Here is a 22,229-nt window from a genome sequence, read left to right on the forward strand (position 1 = left end):
GTTCCATTAATGAGATTTGTTGATTATTCGATCCAATACATAACTTATAGTTTTACAAGCCATAGATCTGTGTACACCAACATCTTTGGCAATTCCTGACTGAAATCCTGGGTCGACAACAAAACATAGAAATATCTCAATTTGCTTTCTTCAAGAAAGAGCTCCTCCAGATGTGTCTGTCTCATTTAAGAATTCAGCGGCTAAGTAATCCACACTATCAAACTCCAATCTTAACAATTCTTTACAATTACATGTTTCCTGGTGAACAGTGTACTCCTTTTGTTTCCACACATGCATAAACTCCACCATGGCTTGAATAAAACTAACGACTAGCTTGACAGTTAGCAAACCCTTGGCCTGAGTTAACAATCCCTTAAAAACTGCTAAGAATAAAAGTTACAAGTTTCTTTTTATTCAGTTAAAACTTGGCACTTTCTTAGAAAAAGGTAAGTTACCAACTGCTAGGCTTTATTCATGTCACAATTTATTCATGTTACAATTGTACATTTGAGGAACAATCTAAGTTACACAAACAGAAAAAATCAGAAAATTTAAACATCTTGTCTTCACAATTTTTTTAAATAAAAACTGTAATTTTTTAGAGATAATATAAAAATTATTAACATTTAACCCAGAGAGTACCATTACATTTCAGTACGATTCATTATCATATATTGCCCTTGAGCAATACAGTAATCTATCCCCAGCCGAGATATTCTTACCATGATACTCTTTTTTTGTCTATTTAGCCTCCAGAACCACAGTAAGGTATTACTTCAGAGGATGAATAAGGATGATATGTATGAACGTGAATGAATGAATTCCCTTCTTTTCTCTCCTATTTTCTTTGCCATTATCCTTTTTCCTTGATGAAATACCATGGGAATTGGGTCAGCTTCCCTGATTCTTAGTCCCATAATGGTGCATGGTAGCTTGGACTGTAGCCAGTTCTTCACTGGAGTGGAGTGGTGAGCCTGTGTACCTATGAAACTTTCTATTCTTAGTGGTATTTTCGAAAAGAATTTTGATTGTCGGAGATTTTTTTTTAACAATAGATCTTTTGGCATAATAAAAAGTACTAAGCCAAAAATAGAAACAGCACATCATAAAATCAGATTTCACAAAATACAAGGACTAGGACAATAAGTTTATAATGTGCATTAACAATTCCATGTTTGACAGTGTTATTTATAAACTTGTAGAAATTATGAACTATTATTTATCAGTAATAGTTTAGTCCCAGTATTACCCAAATGAATTCTTAAATATTTATCACACGGGTTGTGTTATTTCTTTTTGTTATATATTGGTTTATTTTACACGGTAGCTGAAATAGCAATGTTACAGTACATACTTTTAATCAATTTTTCAAATAGTTATTTATTATTATGTTGCTATGATCATCTATTATTTCTAACAGTATTTAAGTGTTGAAACCTCTACATGCACTTATCTATTATTTTTAATTCATCTTTTGTGCAATCAAGAAGATTTTCTTTTATAACACTGGTCAACATAAAATTTGGAACTGAAAAGGGAGTGGGTGTTCTATATAGTATTTTATATTCTGAAAATGAATATGTATTGTGAAACAACCCATCATGTAACAATCTAAAGTTACAATCCCTTAAATTTATTTGTTCCATCATTTGAGGAACAAGCAATACAAATAAGTTGTACATCTGTATGTTTGCTTATTTACATCTTATTTAAGTTGTGATGCATACTGTAGACCTAAAACAGTCAAATGATGTCATTTCATGTCAAGCCAGACATGTAATGAATAATTCAACGTGATGAAATTTTCTTCTGTTGAGTGCTGTGTTCTTTAGTTATGGTAGTGGTTTTATCGTATACATATTATAAAGATTGTTTCATAAGTGATGCCATAAATTTAGAGAAAAAGTTTTGTGACAGAACAATTTTTGTTATTATTTTATTGAAAATCAAGATTTGTTAAGCTGTGTGCATGTGTGGGTGTGGGTGTGTGCACGCGCGCGTGCTCTTTTATAGCACTCCATGGTGAAGCAATTTTATTAGATATTTTAAGTAATTAAGTATTTAAAATTAAAAATGAATTATTTTTATAATTAAGTATTTCTTTGATATTTCAGTTTACTTTCATTCATTAAAACATTTTGAATTTTACAATGAATAAAAATTGGGCTTGTAAGAATTCTCCAAATATTTTTTGTTATGTTTGTGGAGAATTCACCATGAAAAGTCAACGAAAACCACTATTGAATCCTCTGCAAACTGCTTACAAACATTAATTTAACTGTCCCTTGGGAGACCAAAATAAATCCTGGGCTCCACATGTAGCTACAAGTAGCTAACATAGCAACAAGTGCTATGTTAAACTAACCCCATGTTTAAAAGGAAAAAGAGCCATTGCCTTTTGGCTTGCCTATGATTTGGTGAGAGCCTACTAACCATTATGTTGACTGCTATTTTTGCTTGACAAATACTACTGGCTTCAATTCAAACAATAAAAGCAGCATCACATACCCAAATGTTTGTTCAGCTGTGAGGCCGGTACTTCATAGTGTTGATTTATTGATTCCAATTGCTCCAACTTCTTGGAAAAAAATTTCTGATTCCCAAAGGCTTAACCGATGAATCCTCAACATTAACAGATATTAATTACGTTCCAAAAGAATCAAATACTGAACCTCACCTCAACACACAAGCAGAACTGAGCAAGCTAATTCATAACTTGTATTTATTGAAACAACATGCAGAACTCCTAGGTTCACATCTTAAAGAATGGAATTTATTAAACAAAGATACTAAAATTTCAGTATAGAAATCAAAATGAAGATTACTGAAATACTTTAGAAAAGATGGTTTAAGTTGTTCCTGCCATAATGTTAGGGGGCTAATGTTTGAACTGAACATTGAATATGATATTCAAGATTAGTTTATTTATAGACTCATCAAAAAGAAGCTTAAAGGCAGTGACTTTGCATAATTCTAATAAGTTTCCTTCTAAACTGGTAGGACATGCTGTAGGAATGAAAGAAATATATGAAAGTATGTCAAAAATTGTAAAAGTTATTAAGTATGATGGACACTCATGGCTGACTTGAAAGCGATAGATAGGGCTTCTTCTCAGACTCCAGAGTGGCCTTACAAAATATATGTATTTCTTGTGTTTGTAGGATAGTCGGGCTACAGATAAATACTACACAGTTAAAGACTGGCCAAAAGAAATCAGTTTACCCCAGGAAAGGAAAATGTTGTCACTATTCCCCTTGTCGAAACAGATTATTTTAAAACGTATTATTTTACCAGCACTACACATAAAACTAGGCCTGATGAAGAATTTTGTAAAAGCATTAAATAAAGATGGAGATGGCTTAGTTGGGGTTTATCACAATTAAGTGAAGTCAAATTAAAAGAGGGAATAATCATTGGGCCACACATAAAATTAATTCGTGAAAATATATTTGACAGCAAACTGAATCCTAAAGAACTAGCAGCATGGAAGTCATTCAGAGATGTTATAACTGATTCTCTTGGAAACACAAAAGCTGAAAACTATGATCAGCTTATAAATGAACTCAGTGAATTACAAAAATTTAGGTAGCAGAATGTCATTGAAAATTCATTTTTTTACATTCTCATTTGGACTTTTTTCCTTTAAACTTGGGTGACATCAAGCGACGAACAAGGAGAAGGGTTCCAACACGATATATTGCACATGGAATAATGTTACCAAGGCAGATGGGATGAATCTATGGTGAGTGACTGCTGCTGGATTATAAAAAATTCCTTTCGGCACCCTGGAAGGCAGAGGTAGATTTCACTGGTGCTAAGTACAGGATAAAAAAGATTTACACCTTAAAGTCAAGAAAAACTTCAAATTTACTCAATATGACAATGGTTGTACGTGAAAAAATTTTCACATGTTCCAGCAACATTTTGGTCATCCCTTGCTGTAAGGGTTGATCATATCAAAAATTGTATAAGACAAAAGTTTTAGCTAATGTTTAGAGAACTAACGACCACTTTAAATCGATTCGATAATATGCCTATTAAGGGAGTTATGATTTTTTGCCCTCAAAACCCCATTTTTTCCACCCCCTTGGGCGAATGGTTAGTGATATCAAAAGACTTTACTTACATAGGTTTTAGGCCCTTATCCAAAGAATAGAGGAACTTTAAACGAGTTCAGTATTTTACTTAATAAAAAGGTTATAGCGATATTATATATATTACTTTTAAAATGACGGTGGGGTCTGGGGGATGTGAAACGCCAAGATATGTCAAAATTTTCTAGAAGTCAAATTATGATACCCATTACAATAGATAGCTTTCTTATGAAATCTACCTAAAAGAGAAGACTTCACCAAACATAAAAGGAAAATAAGAAAAACAAAATTAATATAATCATATATGTCTGCAAAATAAAGGTATGAATTTTAATAGTAATTATTATTATTATTTTTATATTCTATTAAACAAGTTCCTCAATATTTTAAAGGATCATAACTAAAAATCTGAGGATGATGAAGAAAAAATGATTTCATTTTAAGATTCAGCATAAAAATACATTTTAATTCACCTACTTTTATCTCAGTTCCAAATTATTATTTTTTTTGTTGACCAGCTGGAAAGATACAGGAATTTTTTTTAAGTTTTGAAAACACTTATATGAAAATAGAGTTTTTAAAAGAAAGAAGATATTTGAAGAAGTATTTTATTGTAATGATTAAATTTTAAATAAATAATTGCTGGTTAAAGCATAAATAAAATCTCTCTCTCTGTGCGCGCACGCGCGCGCATCACACAATGATTTGACTTTTGAATTGACTTTTGTATCATTCGATTCACATCTTTCAGTAGTGTAAAATATTATTGCAACATTTTTTTGTTAATAATGAAAAAATATTTTCTTTTGAATTATAACTGGTATTTAAATAAAATATTTATTTTATAACATATTACATTTAAATTAACTGAAGTTAAAACTGACAAAAAAATTATGTGCTCAATGATTTTTAATGTACTTTGATTTATTTTATTAAGCTTTTTTTATAATTTATTTCTAATTCAGAGTAACGATGCATTTAGAATAAACAATGTGGACTACAGAGTTATATTGGCCTACTAATAATATTTTATTATATGTTTCAACAGTTATTTCATTTTATTTTTAACTATTTTTTTTCTTTTAAGGGTGCTGACAATGTTGTTGAATGTATTCATGATGGAGCAAATGGTGTTAAAGCCTATAGATCTTGGAATGTTGCCAATGCAAAAAAGAACATGAGAGAATATTACGTAAGTGTATCACACATTTTATGTAATTTTTTTCAAAAGTGATTTATAGTTTCTAAATGAATTATTCCACCCATAATTTAATGTTACTAATAAAATAATTCTTAGATTTTGCTCTCATTACCACAATGATTTTATAAAGTAAAGAGAATTAGAAATTTAATGTTCTATCTTCACAGTAACATTAAATTTCTCAGAACAAATTGAGTAGTTTAACCTAGAAAGAGGAATAAAACAAGGGTGCTATCTATACCTAACCATTTTAAGTGTGTACATTTAAGATATGATCAAAAATATCCTACTACAGGATGAAAGGATTGGTTAAAGGAAGAAAAAACGTATGAATAAGGATGGTATGCCATTTGAAAGAGATAAAGCATGATATTTTTAACTTATGATTTCAAAATTAGAAGATGTTAATAGAATATAGAATGAAAATAAATTTTAAGAAAACAAAATTAATGAGAATAGGAGTTAATAAGGTAATGAATGTCTACAGAAAAAAGGAAGAATTTAACAACTAAAACAGAACAGATACTTAGGTATTATATTAACAGACTGCAATATTAAAATAGAACAGAAACACTAAGGAAGCATTTAATATAAACAGTTATAATGTAGTAAGATAGATTTAGACTTGATGAAACATCTTATGAGATGTGTTTGGTATGTACTTTTTTTGTTTAGATGTAAAAGGATGAATTCAAAGTAAAAGGAAAACAAGATTAAACTGAGTAAAAAATAAATACAAAATAACAAGTATTAATATAAAAGTAGAAGCTTAATAAGAACAATTTTGAGTAGAAAAGAAAGAAATTGACAGTGATATCAAAAGAGGAATAGTACAAGTTAAAATAATACTATCAGGATCAGTTGAAGGTGCAAACAAACAAATTAATCTCAATCTTTACTTCTAAAAGGAATTGGGATCTACTAAGATTAAAAGTTTAACAGAAATTAAAAGAAGGACAGAGTAGGTACAAGGGACCTGACTTTGGGCAAATAACCTTATGAATTTGTTATTTTATGCAACAAGAAATAGTTTAATTAATTGATAAACTTAATTAATATAATTAATGATATCTGATCTACATACCTTAAATATTCTTGTAGAATATTTGTCCTGCAAATCAGCTAAAATACGTTTTTAATTACCACTTGTAATAGAATAATTAGATGTTGCAAACTTAAACAAAATAATTTATTTTTATTTCTAGGAACAAACCGGTTTTTCATTAGTTACTGGTTCGTATGCTGATGGTTATATATATTGTAGAATCCTTCATGATTCATTAAATACTCTTAATGACATAACATTTGATCTTGAGAACAATCCATACTATCTTCTTCTAGCTGCTGGAAGCAGTCTCAAACGTAAGTATCAAATAATTCACTCAGTGTAACTGAAAATAATAAAATTGGATAATTTTTAAATTCTTGTATTATTTATCTCTCCAATAAAACAACATGGCGAGTTGGTTTGCTAAATGTGCTCATATTTTTATTTTGAACGAAGCGCACGAACGATTCATTCGTTCGATCGGTTTAAACTTCTCGAACAATTCATTCGTTCAAATGATTTATACTTCTTGATACGAGCGTTTAATCCAAAATTATATTTGTTTTTGGGGATAAAAAAGATAAACATTGGGGTTAGAGCTGTGTTAGAAAATTACAATTCAAGAAGCTTTTCGTTTTAAAAGTGTTGTCAGTACGCTAAATTATTCATGAACGATATTTAGTTACAATTGACAAAAACATTTAACAAAATCACGTGTAAAAAAAAATAAATCATGTAACATTTTTCCAGCCTTTTTTCTAGTTAAGTGATAAACAATTAGTTCTGGTGATTGAGTACTTTGAGGAGATTATAATTCTTTATTATAGTTTCCTTGTTGTTTTACATAATGGCATGAATATTTTGACTGTGAACCTGAAATCTTAAGTTTTGATCCACAAATTTAATCTTAGAATTTCACTCAATTCTGTTGTTATTATTATTTATTTTAAATTGAATTTTGCTATTGTGCAAAGAGTACACACTTGTTAAACAATGTATTAAAAATATTGCAGTGCTTTTAAACTTTAGGATTATCATCTGAAAAGTTCTGAGTATTAAGCTTTTTGTTTATAACTTTTAATTTTTATTTACTATGTCTTATATTATGTTTTTCGTGGCCCTCGATTTTAAATTAGATTAAAACATATGTGAATTAGGTGGTCAATCAACCCTGTAGATACCTAAGACTTTAACTGGCCTTTTTAACAACCCTGTAAATAAGAAATAGTACCTAAACACTCCTCAGGTAATCACTATCATATTAAGCTATTTAAGGACATCACTGATTTACCAATACTATATGATGTCAACAAGTCGTAGCAGATGGGAAGCTGTGTATATAATTATAGAGACGTATTCTTAGATGAATATTTCTCATCAAAATAATGAAAAAAGTTCATATAAGCATACAGAAATGTTTTATTTTTGAGTTACAACTTATAGCTAGCAAAAGATTTCACTCAGATTTCTATTCTAAGATCAAGTAATACTGTACTAAAATTCTATGGAGATAAATTATAGAACAAAATTAGAGGTTTTATTTGCAATCATGATTGAAAAATCGAAAAAAGCATCCTAAAACTGTATCTAGTAGTTCCCATGAAAAATGTAAAACCAAAAAAAATTAATATTGGAAAGCATGGTTTTTTAAGGTTTAACATAAATTTACTTTGTGAAATTTCCATTAACCAAATAAAATTTACAAACAAAATTTTAGTGAATTTAATTCTGAAAAAATTAATGTAATTAAAGTCAATAAAACATAATTTTGTTTAAATTCATGTTTTTTTATTGATTTTTATTGCACAATTTTCAGTTTTTCTTATTGTGTTTGATTTTCAATAAAAATAAATTAATAAAAATAAACACTGACTGCTGGCATTAAAAATGACAAAATAACTGATTTTTAATGATAAGCTGTTTTTTTTATCAATAAAAATTATAAATTTAAATCAGTTATGTACAATAAAAATATCCACTTATATGATCATCATCCATAATAACATTTCCACAACTGATTTCACTTCAATTTATGTTATTCCTAGTGGGTTTGTTTTTTAGAATCAGCTTAAAAAAACTATCAGCATTTATAAAATAAATTTATTTAAATTTATCTTGTAACATAATTTGTTAATCTAATGTGTTATCATCAGCTATAAATTCATTAATCTATTATAGTTTATTGATGAATATAAAATACCAGATTCTTATAATTATACATAATACAATTATTGCACTCAGTAAAACAGTTCCACTAATTGATAGCCGTAGACTTGACATAGATGTGCTTATCCAGTGGTGGTTGCATGAAAACTGAAAAACTCCATAAGATAAATTTGAATCACCAGCTATTTTTAATTGACCATCACCAGTTATTTTAATTGAAATATCTCTATAAAATAGCAACCTTAGTATTACTGATGATACAAAAAGCGATTCTACTTTTTATAATGAAGACTAAAAAAAAGTTGAAAATATTTAATTAAAATTTAGTTTGGTCAACATTAAATATTTTGTATTATATCACCCCGTTTCAAAAATAGAACTTCAAATGATAATTAGCTATCAAAAATGTTTATAATATACAAATTAATTGTTAATGATATTAAAACTATTGTTCTCTTATATATAAAAACAAATGATTTATTTTTCAACAAGACAGTTAACGACATCCATCATCAATCCTGTCTTAAAAACCCACAAAATCAATTAACATCCTCTTCAATTCAAATTGTACTCAAGTATAAAATGAATTTTAAATATTATGTTGAAATTCTATCTATAAATTTCACATGTTTTATACCAGGGTCATCATCTTCAAATACTGTTATTTTTTTTTCATTAAATTTATAAATATAATATTTTTTCTTACATTTCTCTCTTTTTTTATTGTATATATATTTTATTATTCATTTTTCAAATAACTACAGTTACTAGACCAAATTATAGTTACCAACAATGATATATGGATTTCATGGTATATGAAAAATACAAAACCTTTCCGGGTTTTGAACTCAGAACCTTTTTACGAAAGATCACCATAGATATGATTTGTTTTTTAATCTACGACTATATATTATTTTTTTTGTTAAATACTTAGCTACTTTCAAAAATTTATTATTTTTTTTTGAAAGATTTGTTGGTTTACTCATATATATATATATATATATATATATATATATATATATATATATATATCATACTTCAATTGTTAGAATTTATTTTGTATATACCACACTTATTGAAAATATAATTTTTTACTTTATCTTTAAAATAATTTTCATTATTTTATGATTAAGTTTAAAGGTGATTACTGCTTTTTATATTTATTATAGTTGTTTATAAAATTTTTAACAGTTAGATTGGTAAACTTAGTTTTATTTTCTTTGAATATTACAAAATAAAGATAATTTAATTGCATAAATAAATAAATTTTAACCATTTAGACATATTTTATCTTTATATTAAAATGTGTACTTACGACATTGGTGATAATGGTTCCTTTCAAAATTTATACATTTTACAGCAAATAGTGTTGGTTACCATGACATAGCTCGCGGTTCAACAGCAGATTCAAGAAAACTTTCTGATCTTCGAGCAGTTGTACCGCACGATCCTATCTATGATGACTGTAATGTATTGAAAAATTGTTTTGGATATCCTGATGATTGTATAAATGATGAATCATGTACCGGTATTGTGACAGTATTAGTAGAAGGTGGTCGTTACCAGTTTGAACTAAAAGGAAAAACTAGTGGTTATATTGCAGTTGGTTTGTCTAATGACACTATGATGGTAATTTTTTTATTTAATATTAATTTTCATTGCTTTTTTACATAGGTTTTAAAACTTATCTGCTCTTAATATGCTATTAATGGTATTCTTTACATTTTATGTTAGAGGGAAATGTTTATTATAAAATTTTATATTAAAATGTATGTAATACATATCTAAAAAAAATAAATATTTAAAATGTAAAATATCTAATATGTAATATTTAAATATCAAAAAAATGTAGCTTTCATACTGACTTTTCGAACAAAAGTACAATATTACTTTCAGGCGCATGGTAGGAGTTTTATTACGTCTTGAGATATGAGAAGTACAAAAATATCATTCACTTAAAATAGGTTCTCTTTATACATATATATAAAACTTTGTGGTTTGCAAATCTCCAAAAATTCTACATCAAGTTCTCAAGTTCATTGAAATTCAGATTTGATGTAGTAGTGTATCTAAAGTTGTGCATGTAAAAATTTGATGAAGCTTGGTTAAGTCATTCTTGAGTTAAGCTCAATTTAAGGTAAATGAAAAATTTGAGGTTATATAGATTGTATAGTAGTGTATGTTTTCATACGTGCTTATGCAATGCATCTAACTGGTGAGTAAGCTGAAACTTGATGCTTGTGTATAGGACCTACTGATTAATTGAACTTATGTAATGTTTTGTACTCTGAAAATCTGTGTGTTTTTGAGTAACAAATAGTGAGAGCACTGGAAATGAAAAGTCAGCTTTTTGCGCATAACTACTTAAAAGAGTTTTTTAAGTTCTACAAATTTACATTTTTATGTCGCAGAAGATTGTTGATAAAAAAAATATGATCACTGTATCAAAATATATTTGTTAACTCAGAGGTTAAGAGTTTGTTATTCACGTAGAAAGTCAGAAATTGAGTTCCAAGCTACTAATTAAATTTTTATGCTACTAGTTGCTATTAGCTACCATTTTTTATTCAGTTTTAATTAACAATGCAACCTGGTATAAGCACTGCGATTTTATAAACAAGCTATCTACAGATCACAACCTAGTAAAGCTACATAAGATGTACCAGAGATTTCAATTATCTTACTATTCAACATTCACTGAAAAGAAAACGATCCGAGTTATATTTTGTAAAATTGAGTGCTTTTCATTTGTGTATCTTACTTTACCTACTTAGTAGTGATTTTATTATTAAATGGTAAAAATGTAATCGATTATCAATTTTTTAATATCATTTGGTTGTATTAAATATTACTGATTGTTAAGTAACTCTTTTAATCGATGTAAATGCTGCATTCTTTATAAGCTTATCATAAGGTAACTATTATTCCTTTATTCTTATTTTTGTAAGCCTTTGTGGTTCAGTTGCTATCAACCATTCCAGCATGCAGTAAAAGTGCACCCAGCGTTATTAACTTAAATAATCTATAGGGACCAGTTACTGGCTTCAATCTTCAGCATTTTATCCTTAATAGACAATTTTCAATTCCAAAATGCTAATCCTTGAGATATACCAAAGATTGCAGAACCATCAGGTTGAAAATAATACTGTTTATTCTCTTAAACAGTATCCTCATTCATTTATCTTTTATGTTTTACTCAAACATTTTGATTGAATTCAGCTCTTCTGGAAAAAAGTAAACTTAATTATAAATATGTATCATGAGCTAAAAGTCAGTTTTCCCGGCATGCAGAGTTAAATTCTATAAAAGATGGAAAATTTTGGTTTTGTGAATGCTGGTAATCAAGTGATCTAATTATTATTCAGTTGTTGTTTGGTTCATTTCTATATCTTTATTGAGAATAATGGCAGTTCTATTAGTTTAACAGTACATTAAACAAGAAATTACTGAAGGCATTGGAAATGCTTCATTAACTTGAAATTTTTGCATTTAAAAATCTAACAATTTGTGAAGAGTGTTAATAAAGAACCCTCAAAAATCAATGAAAAGCTTCTTTTAGATAAACACTTTTGAGATAGAAATATAAGATTAAAGAAAATTCTACAATAATTGAATTTTAAGGGTTATTGGCCAAGATTACAATCTGCACTTCATGAAAATGATTTTGACAGTGAAGTAGAATCTTATGAGTGTTTAATTTATTATTCTTGCTGAAGAAGATTTTTATTTCTCTAGTTCAGTGAAATGATCTGATTAATTATGCTTTAAATTGAATAACCAACTGAACTATCATTATTTTGTTTTTTGTCTGAAGAAAATTCTCATGTAATTATACAGGAAGAATTTAATGTCTCTGGAGTTCGTGTTAAGTGTAGGATCACAAAAAGAAGTGTTAGTTCCTTCTCTCTTCCACATAAGTGTAACAGACAATTAATATCTTGTGATATTAAAAAATGTTATTCCAAACAACAGCTGGATTTTTAATAAAGAAAACTCAAATAAGGATTGTCATCCTTATTTGAGAGTAATATGGGTTCACTCACTCTTCAGTTTCCATTTTTCATTCTGGGAAACCATAGAACATTTAATATTTACTTTAAATCAAAATGATCTGAACTACCTTATACTGCCAATTAAAAACTCTATTGATTTTATATAACAGAAAAAACTTTATTAGAAAAAAACATGTAATTCAGTGATTAAATACTATCATGAATGCATAAAGACAAAAGGATGTCACTTCAAACACTTTCTTTGAATAAATATGTAATAAAAAAATTAATTTAAACAAATCTTTTTATCATCTGTTTTCTTATTCATAACTGAGGAAACTGACTTTTAGCTTACTTTATATTCTGTTTTAAATAATAAATATTAATAATTCATTAAAGTTTATGAGAAACAACTGTTACTTTTTTTAATGTTTAATTTTCCCCTGTAAAATTACATTGATAAATATTTCAGGGTGGTGATAGTGTAATGGAATGTGTGTATGACCCTAATTCACCATCAAGTAACATAAAACTATTTATGTCATGGAATCGGCCTGGAGAAAAGAGCAATACACGAAATAAAGTGGTAAGCTATCTTATACATTTGTAATATAAACATTTTTTTTTGTTACTGAATTCATAAATTAGAGGTATTAAACTTATTAAAATATCTGTGCAATTTTTTAACACCTTTAAGTATAATTTTAAATCTGTATTTCTAATGACTGATTGATACATTGAAACAGTTACTATTTGATTTATATGGAATGTAATTATTTCATGTTTCATCACCATCTGGTGATTCTGTCTGGTTAGGTCTATCATAACACTGCTGTTTCCATCCTCTCTGTCTCAAGCTTTCTCCTTTGTAATTTCCAATCTTCACTTCATATACCAACCTTCAGCCGTCTTCTTTCTTGCTTAAATGCCATGATTACTTATTTTTTGTAATACCATGATTAGTTTAAATCATTAGCATTAATTTAATATTAACATCAACTTTTTTAAATAAATTTTTATACACATTGGTATTAAGCGGATGGAATTTTTTTTTATCAGAGATTCTCTTCCCTTTCAGAAACAAACTGGAGTAAATTTACTGAGCAGTTCATATGAAGATGGAAACATTTATTGTAAATTTACACGAGATGTAAAAACAACAGTCGAAGGTAAAATTTTTGATCTTGCTAACGACAAATATTATTTACTTCTTGCTGCAGGTTCTGCCGTTAAATGTAAGTAAAACAATTCTGCCATAATTTTATATAAGTTTACATGAATGGATGAAGCTTTACAGCTTACACAACTAAATAAATTATTTAGATTTAGTTAAGGGCACAAAAATCAATTTTGAATTTTATACTAAATATCACCAGTAAATTTAGAACAAATTCATCATTCCAAAACTTTTTTTTATTATTAATCAACTGTGTTTAGAAGTAATTGATTAACATAAAAGTATGTTACAGTTTTTATAAAAAATTTTTAAAATGACATGCTATCTAAATATATGGAAATGTGCTTCTAGAAGATAAGCAGTGGTGGATTTCTAAATAGCTAGCTAGGCTATAGCCTACAGCGGCAAATCTTCATAGGCGGTAAAGGCAGGCTGCACGGCACCAGCACTAGCCAGTTGTTCAGCTTATAGGCGGCACATCTGTAAATCTGCCTCTGAAGATAAGATCTCTTTGGTATTACAGTGGCATTGTTGACTGTGTACATTGTTGACTGTGTTGTACCAATTATGAAGTGGTTATAAATAGCCTAAATATTTAGCTGAATAGGATCTTTTGATCTCTCTTGTGTTTGGTTTGCTGAATATTTTCATATTCATATATGCTGAGTTCATGGATTTTAAGGTTAATGAATAAAATTATGATTATTATCTTTATATGTATGAGTTAATTTATCTAGGTTGATTCTGATTCTGTTGTGTCTAAATTTCATAAACTTCATTTCTGTGTTGTTCTTGTAATTTCATTCCCTACTACGAACATTACAAAATTTGTTGACTCACAATCTCTCAGTTTTGGTCAATCGACATTGTTACAGAGTAGAATACACCTGCTATATAAATATGACTAAAAGAACGTATGCGGTGACTGAATTTTTAACAGTGTAAAATTTTTGACCACTAGTGACATTCATTGTTATCTAAAAGACATTTATGGTGATGAAACTGTTGACTGAAGTACTGTGATAGGTAGGCTTACATCAGAAGCTGCTAAAGTGAATATTGAGAATAAACCTTGCAGTGATCAACCACTGTGACCGTTGAAAACCAAAAGGAGGTAAAAAATCTCCTTTTGTGCTTCTAAAACATATGCTAAAAGCAGTTTAGAAGACATGAGTGTTGTGTTTCACATTTTATGAAGCCGATAATTCTACAACATGATAATGCTCAGACACACACATAGTTGAGGGTCTTGTGAAGTTTAAATTTTAAATTATTCGATACCTTTCATAACTATAAGATTACAAACAGATTACAAACTGAAAGATGCAGTGAGATCGTGGATCAAGCATTTTCATTGATGGAATGATAAAACCAGTTCACCATTGGGAGAAACACGTAGGTGTAAATGTTGACTACAAGGAAAAATTAACATAAGTTTTGTAACACATAAAATGTACTTCTATGCCACTTTTGTTTCATTTGATTATCTCTTTTCATTTGTGAGTTACAAGTGATTGTACATTAAATTTCTGCCATCCCTTGTAGATAATGCAGCCACCAACATTAATTTATATACTTCTGGGTTGGTGTGTTTATCAGTGTATATTTTATTAGATTGTCATATTATCCGAGAATTTTATTTATGGTTTTAAAAGCAATTTTTATTTTACTAAGGTGTTATTTTATTTATATTTCATTTTTTGGTAATTTTATTTGAATGTTTGATGATGTATCTTAATATTATTCATTCTTGGTTACAAGAAGTGATTTTTATTTTTATCTATTTAGAATATAGATATACACCCAATTACTGCTACTACATTTTTTTTTTATCCTTAATGAATTTAGTGATATGTGGAAAAATCCTGTCCAGGATTTGAAGCAAGAACTTTTCGGATGTCTAAGCGATCCATACTTAGCTAATAATAGGTATTAAGAAAATTTTATTATGTTAAGTTTTTCAGTTTAGTTGTCAATTGATATGGTGATTTGTAAAAGATGATGCAAAATATGTGAAAAATTTGCATGTTTATGTTGTGGATAGTTTTTATTTTTATTTTATACTTCTGTTAGTTGTGTTAATAATTTATATTGGATTTAGTAAGATCGAGAAAACTGAAAGATTTAATGTATTCACATTCTGCAGTGAAATCTAAGCTGGAGTTACAATGACTGTTAATTAAAACAATGCTTGAGTATGTAAATTAGACTATAATGATTGTACCAGATAATAAATTGAGCAGATCAAATATACTAGGATTTATATCCAAAGAAAATGTACTATCATAACTCACAATAAACAATGTAAATTGACTAATAGAAACATATTATTATCTTTTTTTTTCTGGGCGAAAAACGCTTCCACATTATCATTGCCCAGACACGATGTATTTGTTGTATTAAACAAAGATATATCACATCATTATCTATTGCAATTAAATAATAAAATTACCATCTGCTTTATGGCAATTGGCATGAATAACTGAACACACTACAGTAATTCAAATACTTGAATATAAACAAACAGCCCTAAGGAACCGTAAAACATAAGATAACAACATTCCACTATCTCGTAGAATGGTTCGCATGTTAGCCTCTAAGTTAAACTTGCAACATTTGACTGATACAATCTACAAAGATGTGGTGACTATTAGTTGGCAGTTGTAACATACGCAAACAGATACATCTGTTACATCATCAGATATCCACAAGTGAGCCTAGAGTGCCCTATTTGCAGACAGCAAATAATAACCTTCTCTCAACGATTATTTCTGCATGACGAGCTCTACGATGTTTTTCATTAAATGAAGTTTATTGTTAATATTAGCATCTCACTCACTTTGCCACTCATTATGTACCAATCTCTTTAGAAAACAGACAGATCGTACAAAGTGACACGACTGGTGAAAGGAGACTGGAAGCAAGCCTCCTTTGCCACACTATCATTGCGCACATTGCCTGAAATCCCAATTAGGCTGGGGATCCAGCAGAAGCTCACTGTTGAATTACAATGATTCATTTGTGAAATAACACACTGAATCTCATAGACAACCAGGTGTCAGATGTACATGTGTACTACAGACTATCGATCAACTATCTTTCCTGAGAAGAACATGACAATAAGCCCCACAAATGGTGATGAGCAATGAAATCTCCAATTATTAGGCAGGGTAACGGAATATGGGAAAACAGACTGGATAGATCATTCTCACTGATGTTGGAATTTGACAGAAGATATAAGTTGCAGATATTAATATTGAATGGCACCAATATCTTCACTGAGACTGCAGGGAAAAGGTTGTAAGTAAAGTTACCTGCTGGCCAATACTATTTCCTTTAGGAAAACAGCCACATCTCATCCTCTGCCCTCAATTTGATAGTCACAATTTTTGCAAACGTATCTGGAAAAGGGCAGATCATCCTGTGGATAGAGGTGAGTCTCCTGCAAACAAAGTAATAAAGGATTTTCTTCTTTATTAGGATTTCAATATCTTCAAGGCAGGAACAGAGACTAAAAATATTCCACTGAATAATATTTGTAGGCATAACTAATACTTTTTCATATTATACATAAAAATTCTGCGTGCAAATTACATATCAAATACTATTCGGTTTTTCTTTTATGATTTGATGAATTTTAATAAGTGCTCTGCTTCTTCAGGCAGTTCATCTGCCACCACAACCTCATAGAAACCTTGAGATGGTGAATGGGATTTGGAAGCCTGGGAGGATGGAGAGGCTGTTCCAGGCGATAATGTTTTAATAGATCCCTTCACAGGGATCTTGGTTATTTGCTACATTGTTGGTGCAGCAGGAACTTTATGTATTGGTGTAATTATTAATGTGGATTTAGGTTGACCACCATTGGTTTTTCTGGCAGAAGTTACCTCTTGCCAGTACTTAATGCTGAAATAATAGTCATGAGGTGCTATACCTGTTCTGACAAAGTTTCTACCAATTTTGTCAGTTCTTTACATGAAATTTATCTCTCTCTTTTTGTACATTGTTTGAGAGGGGTTGTACAAAAATAATACCAAGTTATATGGGATTCCTCATGCTCAGGAATTTTCTGTATTCCCAATGTGCTACTGAAAAGAACACTTTCAGCTCAGTATAGATCTTTAATGTGGCTCTTTCTTCCTTGTAAAAGGGTCATCTCAAGGTTTTGCACAGGGTAAACCTTTACAGTTTATACACTTTTCTTCCTCAGCACATGTTCTATCATCATCTCCCATATGGCTGCAATGTGCACAAACTTGTTCCTTTTTGCAATCAATTTTGGTATGAACAAATCCCTGACATTGGAACAAATCCGGAGTTTGGTACATACGATCACACACAAACACAAAGATAACCAATCTTTATTCGGTCAGGAATAATTGGACTGGGAAAGGTCAGAACTAGTAATGATGTTGGTACATCAATGCCATTCTCCTTTCTCATTATCCACTGTCGAAGTCTCTTCAAACCCCTGTTTTTCTTGGTTTATTCATGTGGACCAACAACCACTGAAAGATTTTTATTAGGGACTGTCATACGATTCCCACGAGTACCAGCAATATAACGGACCACTCCAGCAGAGTATACGCATACTGGAGCTGGAGCTAAATACAACTGGGTTTGCCCAGGTGGCCAGAGGACATCGTTCAAGACTCACAACATAGACCCATCCACCCATCAGCACAATAGTTTCCACCTTGGGTTACAGTTGTGTATCATAAGGTGTCACAACACCACTGAGTGGAAGTGTAAAAAGAAATTGTGTAGTTGTGTAAGGATATATGTTGTAATCTGTGTAGTGTTCTTGGTGTAGTTTATGTGCATAGTGTAAACTGTTCTGCAGCTCTGTGTGTAGTGTTAAGAAAAGCAGCAGAGATTAGGGCCGTGAGGATGCCAGTTCTCAAAATCTTAAAGAATAAGACTCCCCAATGGGGGGCCCATTTCATAGAAAGTATGTAGTAATGTTGAGTTCATCACTTAATTTGTATGTTTCTATGAAACAGTTTTTCAAGTACATTAAATCTGAAGAAAAAAATATATCATTAATATATTAAACCATTTGACCACACATTTAAGAGTTTCCTATCCCTTCCTAATAGGCACTATCAGTAACAGTCATCTGTAACCCCACCAACAAAGAACCTGTAATAGCTCCAAAAAGCAAACACATTCCTACATATTTAAAATGTAGGAATTTTTAATGTTTTCCAAAATGATTACTGTAAATTTAAAGAAAATTACACACAAAATCAAGTTTTATAATTGACACCAACATCAGTTTCTTTAAAAGAGTGTAAAGACTTCACAATTTTTTCTGGAGGTAAACAATTTCAAAAAGTTGTATGTCTATCAATTGTTTGATTAGAACTGGAAGAGGAAGCCTCTCTCTTTCCTTTTTAGCCTCCAGTAACTACCGTTTAGATAATTCTTCAGAGGATGAATGAGGATGGTATGAGTGTAAATGAAGCGTAGTCTTGTACATTCTCAGTTCGACCATTCCTGAGATGTGTGGTTAATTGAAACCCAACCACCAAAGAACACCGATATCCACGATCTAGTATTCAAATCCGTGTAAAAATAACTGGCTTTACTAGGACTTGAACGCTGTAACTCTCAACTTCCAAATCAGCTGATTTGGGAAGACGCTTTAACCACTAGACCAACCTGGTGGGTTTGGAAGAGGAAGCCTAGTTTCATCAAACAGGTACATCAGCCACTAGTTTGGCTGTGATAAAACAACTAAACAAAAAGCGATTGATAATTCATATAAACACACAGGGTCATCATTCCATTAAACTCCAGTAAAAAAAAATGTTTTCTTTGCTGAATATCATATATAATGTGTCAGCTTGCTGCCACAAATGGAATCGGGGCAGCTGACTCAATTCCAATGGCATTTGTTCAATGAAGAAGGAAGAAAGGATCAGGAAAGAGAAAGGGACAATCAACACTCAGAGGTTTGCTTCTGATTACAGCAGTTTACTGTCTTGCTCAGGATATATATCAGGGTATATTTTTACACATTTATGATGATATATATTTAATTGTACTCATAGACCATTTTCATCAACATAATACTGTATTTTACTGGATGGTTATATAATACTACAAAGCAAAAAAAATAGCTAAGCAAAGTAAAAAATACTACAAAAAAATAATACTGCATACTAAGAAGCAGATTTTTTAGTTAGCAATGAATATAGAGTACAATAAAATCCTTCTTCTTAACAGCATTTTACCTACAACTTTTACTTGCATATTTATTTCATGTTGCCAATTACCTAAAGTTTGATGTTCAGTATTGTTGTGTCGTGAATTTGTATGAAAACAGCTTTGCCTCAATTTGAATAGTTCTTTTATTTGGTATACAAGGTCTGCAAATAAAGTAATGAGACTAGTAATCATATGGTTATATGAACAGCTGATTTACATTAGGTATTAATATTTTTAGTCTATTGTTGCCACCTGAGACATAAACAAAGTTTTTGTGAAACAGGTTTTTGTTGTGCATTAAAAAATGAGTGATACTAATTACGAGCAATGTTATGCAATCAATTTTTCTGTTAAACTTGGTGAGAATGCTACTGAAAATTTTTCAAAATTTAAAAGAGCATTTGGTGATGATGCTGTGTCACGAGCCCAAGTTTTTAGGTGATTTAAAGCATTTTCAAATGGCTGGGAATCAGTTGCGACGATCCATGCTCTGGAAGACCGTTAATGTCAAAAAGTGACAACAATGTTGAATGAATCAGAGATTTTTAGAGTTTATATCTACAGGACAGACTGTAAATCAATATGTTTACCAAGAAATTCTTGAAAGACTGTGAAAAAGAATTGCCCACGTGAGACCAGCCATCAAAGCCAATTGGATGCTGCATCATGACAATGCACCTTGTCACACTGCACTCTCAATTAATGAGTTTTTGGCAAAGAAAAACATTCCTGTAGTTCCTCAAACAACTTATTCATCTGCCTTGAGTCCCTGTGATTTTTTCCTGTTCCCAAAAGAGACCATTTTGGAATAGTAGAAAACATGAAAAAAATATAACCGACCATCTGAAGGACATTCTGATTTCTGAGTTCCAACACTGCTATGAGGAATAGAAAAACCATTTGAAGAGTTGCATGGCTTCCCAAGGTAACTATTTCGAAGGTGATAGAGTCCATGTACAATTGGATTGTAAATAAAAAGTTTTTCTGAAGCAGTCTCATTACTTTATTTACAGACCTCGTATGTCCATTCTTTCCATTATATGCTAATCATTTAATCAAAAATATGTTAGTGAATGTAAAATTATTGCATATTAGCATACCATAGAAATTTACCATTTCCATATCTATTGGAATGAAGATTATATTCAGCCCTACAAATGACACCTTCATTCTATTCAACATAGAAATTAACTGATAATAGATAATATTACTGTCAAAGATAGCAACTATGAATAATGTCCCTTGTTCAGATCCTTTAGATGCTTCGCAGTCATAAGAAATAATGAGGCAGAAAATGTAAAGCAATAAAATGTAAAATATATATTTTTTAAATGATAAAATAAGAAGAACAAATATTCTTGCAATCTCTATGTTCCTTGTGAATTCTAATCTTTGTGTTATAGTTTTATATTCTCTTTTTTCTTAACTAAAATATTTTGTATATTATGACCCACCAACTTACAGCAACAAACAAATTAATCTGAAAACAGATGTTATTTGATAAAAAGTAAGTTATTTAGAAATGAAATCATACAAGTACAATTGTGAATATCTAGTATTTAATATGTTTATCCTCCTCCTCTTAATCACTTTATTCCTCCTTTATTCTTAATCACTTCATGTACCATATACAAGATTTGGCATCGATTCAACAAGTGTACTATACATTTTTATGATTTCTTCATCATGAAATTGTACCAATATTATTGCTTTAATGAGGTCGATGTTTGTGGCAAAATTTATTTTTGAGAATTTGGTTTTGACTATTGCCCAAAAAATTACAACTGGGTTTATGTCTGGGGAGTTGCATGGCCACAGGAGCACTAATGTTTTGTTCTTCAAAAACGTTTTCTATTTTTTTGGCAGTATGACATGGCATCAAATCTTGTTAGAGCATTCTGTTGCCTTGTGAGAATTTTTTTTTTAAAGTTGGTTCACAACCTTTCCTTCAGAATCTTAATATATCCATTACTTTTCAACAGACCATCTACTGGAAGTAATGAACAAGGGCCTTTATATGTGAAACAACCTCAAAACATTTTTTCTGGGGATGTTTAACTGATTGTTGAATATAAGCTGGTGATGTATTTTCATCTGAGCTTTTCAAACATATGAAACCCTTTGCCTCTGAACATAGAAATGTACCTCGGAAAATGTGACAATTTTCCAATCTTCTTGGATGTGTCTCTAGCATATTCTTTGGCCCACAAGAGCCTTTTTTGCACATTGCTGATGTTAAAAGCTCCTTTTTAGCTGGCCAGCAAGCTTTCCATCCAACTGCAAGAAGTCAGTGTCTTAACAGTTTTCATGTGTAAATTTGTTCCACTGGCTGCTAATT

General features: G+C 30.1%; 1 protein-coding gene across 1 annotated transcript in view; it reads left to right on the top strand.

Annotated features, from left to right (window-relative positions):
- LOC142321417 (putative ferric-chelate reductase 1 homolog) overlaps positions 1-22,229 on the top strand; it is a 237,390-nt gene that overhangs the window by 199,397 nt on the left and 15,764 nt on the right. The window contains exons 6-10 of the mRNA XM_075359487.1: positions 5,182-5,286; positions 6,501-6,657; positions 9,870-10,138; positions 12,974-13,087; positions 13,580-13,736. Of these exons, the coding sequence (XP_075215602.1) occupies positions 5,182-5,286; positions 6,501-6,657; positions 9,870-10,138; positions 12,974-13,087; positions 13,580-13,736 (802 nt within the window). The remainder of the gene's footprint in view (positions 1-5,181; positions 5,287-6,500; positions 6,658-9,869; positions 10,139-12,973; positions 13,088-13,579; positions 13,737-22,229) is intronic.

Source organism: Lycorma delicatula, chromosome 3 (assembly GCF_047948215.1).
Source record: "Lycorma delicatula isolate Av1 chromosome 3, ASM4794821v1, whole genome shotgun sequence".
NCBI classification, from domain to species: Eukaryota; Metazoa; Arthropoda; class Insecta; order Hemiptera; family Fulgoridae; genus Lycorma; species Lycorma delicatula.